This window comes from Colobus angolensis, unplaced genomic scaffold (genome assembly GCF_000951035.1).
Source record: "Colobus angolensis palliatus isolate OR3802 unplaced genomic scaffold, Cang.pa_1.0 Scaffold10, whole genome shotgun sequence".
In the NCBI taxonomy this organism is placed as follows: Eukaryota; Metazoa; Chordata; class Mammalia; order Primates; family Cercopithecidae; genus Colobus; species Colobus angolensis.
This window is the reverse complement of record NW_012110919.1, coordinates 20,286,108-20,296,801: the sequence shown is the minus strand read 5'-3', so window position 1 is coordinate 20,296,801 and position 10,694 is coordinate 20,286,108. Positions and strand designations below refer to the sequence as shown.

Sequence of the window (10,694 nt, the reverse complement as noted above, 5' to 3'; positions counted from 1 at the left end):
TCATTGCAACCTCTGCTTCCCAGCTTCAAGCAATTTTCCTGCCTCGGCCTCTCGAGTAGCTGGGACTAGAGGTCTGTGCCACCACACCTGGCTGTTTTCTTATTTTTAGTGGAGACGAGGTTTTGCCATGTTGGCCAGGCTGGTCTGGAACTCCTGACCTCAAGTGATCCGTCCTCCTCGGCCTCCCAGCATGCTGGGATTACTGGTGTGAGCCAGGGCACCCGACCCCTAAGGGGTCTATTTAGAATGAGAGTAATGAATATTCGTAGAGCCCTAGAGAGCCCCACCTGACACCAGGATTGAAGGAAAAGGAGGGGTAGTTAAAGCAAAAACCTTCAGAGACATTTGAAAGCATCATTGAAAAGGTACCAGATTATCCAGCTCCCTCTCCCAGCTGTGCAACAATGGGGATACTGACAAGTGTTTGGATTGGATGTCTTTAGATAAGTGTCCACCCTCCTAGCCAATCAGCTGTGGCCAGGAATCATGTGATACCAAATGTAGTGCACAGCAAGGATGGGGGAGAGATTCTTTTAGAAATAAGTGTGGGTAGGACAAATTGTGATTGACTCCAGTATGAAATGAGAAGGAGCCATGAATAAGTTCAAACTACCATTGTGACAGACACATAGTTGTTTCTCCATTAATATTTACTAGATAAATAATACATTGGTACTTGAGTACCACTGTATAATTGGTTTTCCCAACATTCGATTTGTTTAAAGTTATCCAATATTTCAATAATTCCAATTTCTCCTACTATACCCACAATGGATGGTTTCTTTTGAGACACTCAGAGAAAGCCTAGCACTTAAGGGTACAGGTTGTGGAGACAGACTGCCTGGGTTTTAAGTCCAGATCAACTCTTTCCTGTCTGTGTGACCTCATGCAAGCAAGGCTACCCTTCTCTGAGCCTTGTTTCCTCATCTTACAAAATGAGGATAAAAATCACACCTGCTCATAGGATTGCAGAGATCAAGGGGACCATGGTGAAGTACATATCTGGGTGCCCGGCACACATTCAATTCAATTTTGAACTTTCAAGTCCTTTTATGGATTTGATGTGAGATTGTTTTCAGTTCTCAGATTGGTTTCCTTGTACCCTCTTCCAACTTCCCCCACCGTTTGTTAACAATTAAAGAAAAAAAGAAAAAAAAGTTTCCTTCTTCCTTTAGTTCCTTGTAAGTGTCCATTCAATCGTCATTCTCATAGCTCTTGCCAGCTGCCATCATGAATCATCTTAGTAGTTTTCTGTTGTATAATTTTTCTGCTTTTCTTTTCATTTGTTCACATTTGATCAGGGGTTTTCACTTCATGGTGCTGGGGAACTTTTAAAAAATACCCTGAGGCCGGGTGCAATGACTCACATCTATAATCCTAGCATTTTGGGAGGCCAAGATGGAAGGATTGCTTGAGTCCAAGAGTTCTAGATCCCTGGGCAAAAAAGCAAGACCCCATCTCGACAATAGATAAATTAGCTGGCTATGCTGGTGTAAGCCTGTGATCCCAGCTACTAGGAAGGTTTAGGTGCGAGGATTGCTTTAGCCCAGGCAGTTGGGGCTGTAATGAGCCATGATCATGCCACTACAACTCCAGCCTGGACAACAGAGCAAGAACCTGTCTCAAAAGTAAATGAATAAATAAATATTGAAAAAATAAAAAAATACCCAGGCTTGGCCTCCACCTCCAGAGAGTTGAGTTCAATTGGTTTGAAATGGAGCCAGGCAATTCTTACATGCAGCCTGAATTAAGAACCATTTATTCAACAAATATTTACGGAGTACCTTCTGTGTGCCAGCCCTGTTCTAGTACTTGGGACACATCAGTGAAACCTCATGGAGCTTAAGTTCTAAAAGGGTCAGAAATTCTAGTTATAGGTGGGCTAGGGGAACCGTTAAGCTAGCTAGGATCTTGAAGGCAGAGACTTTATTTTATTCACGTTTTTATTCCCTAGGGTCAGGGCTGTAGAATTCACCCAATAATGCTCGTTGAAAGAATGAGTGATCGTTGGTCTTCTCATACCTGACTTACATTTTTCTTTTCTTGATTCGTTTCGCTAGTCCCTTAGCTCCACGATGACAATGACAGGTCGAATTTGTTCTGTCATACCCCCAGTACCTATTACAGTGCCTGGCACATAGGTGCTTGGTAAACAGTACTTAAATGCATGCCTGTATTTGTTATAGCAGCCTGGGTTTCAAAAGTATTCTACTGATAACATTAATGAATCCATGCAAATAAACATTTAGACAGGCATCATCAACCAAAGGGTGCTCATTGGTACCCGGACAACCATTTCACAGACTGGTGTGCCCTACAGGCATCCCAGTAATGCACCATCAGCCAGAAAGCCTGTGAACTCCTACGAGCAGAAGGGCTCTCCCTGCCCCCTCTCCCCGCGCAGCTCGCTCTGCCCTCCGCCTCCTCTTCTCCGCCCACTCTCGCCGCGGTCTCCTGGCGGCGGCGGCTTTGTCTCGTGGGCTGGTCCCCAGCGGCTCCCTCCCGGAACAGCTGCTGCTCGAGGGAGGAAGCGGCGCGGGTGCTGTCCAGCATCCCGGTGCTGAAAACCAGGGGGCTCGTCATCCACCACTACCATGTAAGGGCCATGAGAAGGGCTCGTCCTGGCGCAGCGCGGACATGGAGGAGGACTTATTCCAGCTAAGGCAGCTGCCGTGAGTATCATGGGGGCGAGCAAGAGGCAGACAGGCTTTCTTTTAAAAAACGAAAACCTGCAAGGGGGCTGGGGGGTGCATCTCTGCATGGTTTCTTGAATTTAAAGGGAACTGTTTCAGAGGAAGGATTTAGGGCCTGGAGGAGACAAGCCATTTTCCTTCCCCAGCAGCCCAGCCTCTGTATCTCTGACTCAGTTCTATTTATCAGATCTTTCAGGACCTTATGGGGAACCACGGGGGTTATGATTTCCCTTTTAATTGCTCTCAATCCTAAAGGGATTTTGAGATGTGAGCTTTAAGAAAGCATTAGCTGCTGTTTTGAAATGTGGACAGAATTGGTGAGTCTATGCAATGACATCGGTCCTTTCCAGCCCTAATCCTATGCTGTGAAATCCATAATTTTTCTGCAAGGTCTTTTGGAAGGGAATGATACTGATGTTGCAAACTGGTTGATAAAAAACTGAGATGCCTTCCTAGAGGAGAGGGTTGGGCAAAGTCCTGTTGTTTATGAAGTGTGTGAATGAGAGGCTGTGCACTGTCGGTGAAACCTCTTGCCTTCTTCTGAATGAAAGGTTTTTGTAGCAGCTAGCTAGAGTGAGACTCACCGTTGGAACATCAGGAATATACTCCTTTGAGGATGGGGATTTTTAAGAAAAAACAAATTTGCTCTGAGAATGTGGGGAAAATACCAAGCAACTGAAAGGACACGGGTCTTATAGAGGGGCTTACAGATTTTTCCTACCTCAAGCAGATAGTGATTTGTTAAGTAAATTCCAAGAGTATGAGAGGGGGCATTAAAAAGAACATTGCTGGGGTGGGAGTTGTTTTAATTTTTATAAGCACTAGCCATTTGAATGGTAAGAGTAGATTCCCTTTGGGATTGTTAGAAAGGGTAAATTATAGTTAGTATGTGTGTATTTTCTTGACTTTAAAAATGGTGGATTATTTTTTCTATAAGTTACTGAGGAATTCTCCCAAGTGACTTTTAGTGTGACTGATATAGTTCTCTGAGGCTCTGAGTACTGAAGGGGATTGTAATGTTTACTTTTCAATCAGCATAAAATTAATTTTCACTAAAATTTTTAATTAATTTAAAATTTGCTTTAAAGTTTTTACTAATTGATCCACAAATAGCATATCTGATTATGTAATACAGCATTATTTCACAAATGCTAGAGCATGTTTAGTTACAATATCCAGAGGTAGATATAAGAGTACATAAAAATGTAAAGGTCTGATTACAAATTTCCCAAGGAAAACATACAACTTCTATTGTGAATAAATATCATGTTCAAAAATAAAACCATTACCCCCAAATAAAAAATAATTTAATATCAGAAATGTGAACTTGGGTTTTCCTGGGATAAATTTTTCAATCATGTCAGACCGTGTGAACTTTTCAAAGATTCATGTTTATATAAACTTTGCAAAAGGGTCATGTATATTTAATCTACTGGTATATAGACCTGACATTATCATGACAATTCCTTCTTTAATTAAAAAAAAAGCAAAAATAGGAAGTTTTTACTTATTTAAATTTAAAAATTTAGGTTTTTATAGGAATGTAATACAATGTACCAATAAATAAAGGTAAATAAAGTTCAAAGAGAATCACAGGAATAAAGGGTAAGTCTCCTTTCTTTTCAAACCCCAGTCCTATTCTCCAGAGTTAACTTTCTTAATTATTCTTTCTGGTGCTTAATAGGCATAAATACATATATTATCTATTAGGCCAAATTGTGTACTGGCTAAGTACATTATCTGTTGAATCAGACATACTTGGATTCAAATCCTTACTCTGCCACTTCCTGGCTGTGTGACTTTAAGCAAGTGACTTAACCTTTCTGAGACTCAGTTTCCTTAGCTACACAATGAGGATCATAACAGTACTTAATTCATAAGGTTATTGTGAAGATCAAATGAGATAATGTATGCTAAAAGCTGGGCAGACACAAAGCACTCAATGCATATTAGCTATTATTATTATTGCATCTGAAAAATCATTTATGTAAACAAAATATGTAAGTTTACTGTACTGGACTCCCTCAAAATCTTAATCTGCAAACCCCAAATGACATTTGAATGAAGTCAAAATTAGCCCTGAAATGTGTTGACCTCAATTTCTAAAAAAAGAGTAAGCTAAAAGGAACGGCCACATGAATCTGAGTGGGTTACAAATCACGATTTGGATGTTTTTTAAACCACACCCTTCGTATATTATGCACAGATTGCAGGCAGCAGATTTCCCAAGAGCAATATGGCTAAAAAAAATTCAGAGTGCCTCGTAGAGGGTTGGCAAGAGTGGACTTTGGAATAGGCTCAATCCCACGGGAGGCCAAGTGTTAGCAGATTATAAGCCACTAAGTAGTTTACATGGTTGGGGAATGGGGAAAGGGAGTGAGGGTGTCTAAGAAACAGTCCTTCCTCGCACTTGAAGGAACCTTCACACAGCTCTGGGGTGGTTCATTTGAGACCACAAAAGACCATTGTTTTTCACATGCTGTCCACTCTGGGACAGCACCACACAGAGGAGATTTGGGAGGCTAACAGTTTGCGTCCATTTCTGCCTTTTTGTGTGACCTTGTGCAAATCAGACTTTTCTAGGTCTGTTCTTTCTAGGATGATTTCTTGAAAGCCAGTTAGCAGACATTGATTGATCGATTCATTCATACATTCATTCATTCACTGAGTTACTTAGATACCATCCTAGGTACAAAGGATTCTACAGCTGAGTAAGGTAGAATGGTTCTTGTGCTTAAGCAACTGACAATCTAGAGCTGCAATGTCCAATAGTACATTTAGCCACTAGCTACATGTGGCTATTTAAATTTAAACTTAAATGAATTTAAAGTATGCAGTTTGTACATGAAATAATTTATATAGTATAATATACAACATAAAATGTATATATAATATACAACATAAAATACGTGTCCAGGTGCGGTGGCTCACGCTTACAATCCCAGCACTTTGGGAGGCTGAGGAGGGTGGATCATTTGAGGTCAGGAGTTTGAGACCAGCCTGACCAACATGGTGAAACGCTGTCTCTACTAAAAATACAAAAAAATTAGTCGGGCATGGTAGCACATCCCAGCTATTTCAGAGGCTGAGGCAGGAGAATCACTTGAATCTGGGAGGCAGAGATTGTAGTGAGCAGACATTGTGCCACAGCACTCCAGCCTGGGCAACACAGTGAGACTCCATCTCAAAAATATGTGTATACACACACACACACACACACACACACATAATGTAAAATTTTTAAAAATCTGTCCCTCAGTCATACTAACCACATTTCAAATGCTCAATAGCTACATGTGGCTAGTGGCTACTATATTGGAAAGCATATGTGTAGGCCAGCAGTCCCCAACATTTTGGCATCAGGGACTGGTTTCTTGGAAAACAATTTTTCCATGGACAGGGGTGGTTAGGTAGGGGGATGGGGTTGGGGTTTCAGGATGAAACTGTTCCACCTCAGATCTTCAAGCATTAGATTCTCATAAGGAGCCTGCAACCTAGACCCCTTGCGTGTTCAGTTCACAATAGGGTTTATGCTCCTATGAGAATCTAATGCTGCTGCTGATTGACAGGAGGCGGAACTCAGGTGGTAATGCTCGCTCATCCATGGCTCACCGTGCAGCCTGGTTCCTAACAGGCCAGAGACAATTATGGGTCCTCGGCCCAGGGATTGGGGACCCTGGTCTAGGACATTTCCATAATTGCAGAAAGTTCTATTGGACAGCACTGGTTTGGTAGGAGGGAGGACACTGAACACATCATTGCAAATAATTATGAGAATTGTCTTAAGTGCTATCAAGAACTAGTGCAAGCCTGGGGAATATATTAAGACCTGTTTCTACTGAAAAAAATTTTTCTTAATTAGCCAGGTCTGGTTGCTCATGCCTGTGGCCCCACTATTAGGGAGGCTGAGGCAGGAGGATTGCTTGAGCCTAGGAGGTCAAGGCTGCAGTGAGCCATGATTGTGACACTGCACTCCAGCCTGAGTGACAGAGTGAGATCCTGTCTCAAATAAATAAATAAATAAAAAAGAACGAATGCGGAGTATGTATAAGGAGACTAGTTTTAGCTGGGAGGAGGTATCAGGGAAGGCTTCCCTGAGGAAGTGACATTTGACCTGAACCTCTGCAGATGTGATTTCAGGAAAAAGAGAAAGGATTAAGAGCATTCCAGGAAGAAGAAACTGTATGGGTAAAAGCCCTGAACTGGGAAAAAAGCTTGATGTGTCTCAAAATCAGCCAATAGATCATTAATGAACAAGTGACTTGGGGGAAAACTGCTGAGGACAACAGCAGGCCCTCCAGGGTCTTGTAGTATATGACAAGAAGTTGGGATGTCATCCTGCATTTGCTGAATCTACTCTCTCCTTTCTTATGAACCCTGTCTTTCAAGATTGAGTTGGGTCCACCATTTTAATGAATCTGCCTCTGGCTTCTGCTGGTTTTAATCAATAGCAGAGGTAAAAATGTGGAAACTGACTCAGGCAGACCTGGGTTCAGACTCTGGCTCTGGCTCTATCTGGGTGGCCTCAGGCCAAAGCCTTCTCCCCAAGGCTGAGTGCCTGTCTGTGAAGTCGGAAAGTGATAATACCTGCAGGGCTGTTGTAAGGATCCGGGAGATAATCACTGGGAAGCTCTCAGCACAGTGCCTGGCTTTGAGTATGGGCTCGATTCATGGTGCTGGTGTTATTTTTCCTCCACTCTGCATTGGTTTCCCTGATCTTCCAACTTATCTCAAAAAAGAAAGGTAGTAGAAGTGCCTGGAAGCCACAGTCTCCTGTGCAAAACACTAAGAAGATGTCTGGTGTGGTATGACAGCACATGTCTGAACTTGAATTCTTCGTCCGTCCTCCACCTGCTCCTCTTTCAGCCTCCCCCATCTCAGTTGATGACAATTCCATTTGTCCCATTTGGCCAGAAACTTTGGAGTCAAGTTAGACTCCTCTCTTCCTCCCATTTCACTTTTGTTGTTGTTGTTGTTGAGACAGAGTCTCGCTCTGTCACCCAGGCTGGAGTGCAGTGGCGTGATCTCAGCTCACTGCAACCTCCGTCTCCCAGGTTCAAGCAATTATCATTGCCACCCCTGTAGCTGGGATTACAGGCACGCACCACCATGCCCAGCTAATTTTTGAATTTTTTGTAGAGATGGGGTTTTGCCATGTTGGCCAGGCTGGTCACCTGGCTCCAAGTGACCCTTCCGCCTTGGCCCCCCAAAGTGCTGGGATTACAGGCATGAGCCACCACGCCTGGCCCCATTTCACTTTCAGCCCATCAGGAAATCCTTTGGTCCTGCCTTTAACTGACATGCAGGCTCTCACCCATTCTGCTGCGATCCCCTGGTTCAAGTCTCCATCCTCTCTCACTGGGATTGATTGCAATGATGTCTGTGCTGGTTTTCCCACTCCTACTCTTGCCTCCCTATAGCACATTCTCAACCCAGCGGCCAAAGGGATTCTTTAAAAGTCAGATCATGTCCTTCCTTGGCTCAAAACTCTCCCATTGTTCCCATCTCACCTCGTCTCTTTCACTATCCTACACATTCATGCTGCTGCTTCCCTGCTGTTCCTCATCCATGCCAGCCAGGCTCCTGCCTCAGCATCCACCCCCTAGAAAGCTCTTCTCCAAGATACCTGCTTCACCCTCATCAAGTCTCAAATGCCACCTTCTCACCAAAGCTTACCCTAATAACTCTTTAAATTTGCAGCCCTCTCATATACCCATTAGGATGGCTACTATCAAAATAAAAAATACCTGAGTTGGGCGCAGTGGCTCAAGCCCGTAATCTCAGCACTTTGGGAGACCAGTGCAGGAGGACTGCTAGAAGCCAAGAGCTGTGAGACCAGCCTGGGAAACAAAGCAAGACCCCATCTCTATCAAAAATTTTGAAAAACCAGCCAGCCACGGTTGTGTGTACCTGTAGTCCCAGCTACTTGGGAGGCTGAAGAGGGAAGGTTGCCTGAGCCTAGGGTTTTGAGGCTGCAGTGAGCTGTGAATGTGGCACCACACTCCAGCCTGGGTGACAGAATGAGACCCTGTCTCAAAAAAAGAAAGAAAGGCCAAAAAAATTAGAAAATAACAAGTGTTGGTGAGGATATGGAGAAATTGGAACTTTCGCACACTGTTGGTGAAATATAAAATAGTGTAGCCATTATGGAAAACAGTATGGCAGTTCCTCAATGTAAAAATAAAAATAATGCTATTTGTCATTGATGGACATTTGGATCTTTGCTACAAATGTGGCACATATACACCATAGAATACTATGCAACCATAAAAAAGGATGAGTTCACATCCTTTGTAGGGACATGGATGCAGCTGGAAACCATCATTCTCAGCAAACTATTGCAAGAACAGAAAACCAAACACCGCATGTTCCCACTCATAGGTGGGAACTGAACGATGAGATCACTTGGGCACAGGAAGGGGAACATCACACACCAGGGCCTGTCATGGGGTAGGGGGAGCGGGGGAGGGATAGCATTAGGAGATATACCTAATATAAATGAGGAGTTAATGGGTGCAGCACACCAACATGACACATGTATACATATGTAACAAACCTGCATGTTGTGCACATGTACCCTAGAACTTAAAGTATAATAAAAACTTAAAAAAGAATAAGGCCATGTGACCCAGTAATTCCACTTCTGGTTATAGATGCAAAATAATGGGAAGCAGGGTGTTGAAAAGATGTTTGTACTTCCATGTTCACAGCAGCATTATTCATGATAGCCAAACATGAAAACAACCCGTGCCCATGGACTGAGGGATGGATGAATAATATTCCATTGTGCAATATTGCTAAAATCTCCTCTCTCAGCAATTTTCGAGAAACGAAATGTGGTCTTTCCACATTTGGAGTATTATTCAGCCTTAAAAAGGAAGGAGATTTGGGCCAGGCGCAGTGGCTCACGCCTGTAATCCCAGCACTTTGGAAGGCCGGGGCAGGTGGATCACTTGAGTTCAGGAGTTCAAGACCAGCCTGGCCAACATGGTGAAACCCCATCTCTACTAAAAATGCAAAAATTAGCCAGGTGTGTGGTGGTGTGCACCTGTAATCCCAGCTACTCGGGAGGCTGAGACACGAGAATCGCTTGAACCTGAGAAACGGAGGTTGCAATGAGCCGAGCTTGTGCCACGGCACTCCAGCCTAGGCAACAGAGTGGGACTCCGTCTGAAAAAAAAAAAAAAAAGAGAGAGAGAAGGAAATTTGGACAGTCCTACAATGCAGATGAAGCTTGCAGACACTGTGCAAGCAAAGCAGCACAAAAAGACAAATACAGCACGATCTCACTTATATGAGGTGCCTAGAGCAGTCAGATCCATACAGACAGAAAGTAAAATGGTGGTTCCAGGAACTCGGTGGTGGGGGGAGAGGGAATGGGGAGTTGGTGTTTAATGGAACTGAATTTAAATTTAAATTTTGCAAAATGCAAAGAGTTCTGTAGATGGATGGTGGTGATGATTGTACAACAATGTGAACATGCTTAATGACAGAGAACTGTATACTTAAAAATGGTTAAGATTGGGCCAGGCTCAGTGGCTCATGCCTGTAATACCAGCAATTTGGGAGGCTGAGGCAGGTAGATCACTTGAGGCCAGAAGTTCGAGACCAGCCTGGCCAACATGGTGAAAATCGTCTCCACTAAAAATGCAAAAATTAGCCAGGTGTGGCGGTGTGCACCTATAATCTCAGCTACTCAGGAGGCTGAGGCATGAGAATTACTTAAACCTGGGAGGTGGAGGTTGCAGTAATCAAAGATCGTGTTACTGCACTCCAGCCTGGGTGACAGAGTGAGACTCTGTCTCAAAAAAAAAAAAGAAAAAAAAAAGGTAAGATGGTAAGTTTGATGTTATGTGTATTTAATCACAATTGAAAAAAAGCTACAGCCTTCTTCCTCTATCCTCCAGCACCATGTTCTCCTTTTTCTTTTTTTCATAGCACGTATTATCTGCTAATAAACTCTATAATTTGCTTATTTATTGTTTAGTGTTTGCCTTCCTT

General features: G+C 43.2%; 1 protein-coding gene across 1 annotated transcript in view; it reads left to right on the top strand.

Moving 5' to 3' along the window:
• The first annotated feature begins 2,265 nt into the window (after positions 1-2,265).
• The window catches only part of SVOP (SV2 related protein homolog (rat)), a 113,720-nt gene continuing 105,291 nt past the window's right edge, over positions 2,266-10,694 (top strand). The window contains exon 1 of the mRNA XM_011935939.1: positions 2,266-2,672. Coding sequence (XP_011791329.1) covers positions 2,638-2,672 — 35 coding nt within the window. The 5' untranslated portion in view covers positions 2,266-2,637. The remainder of the gene's footprint in view (positions 2,673-10,694) is intronic.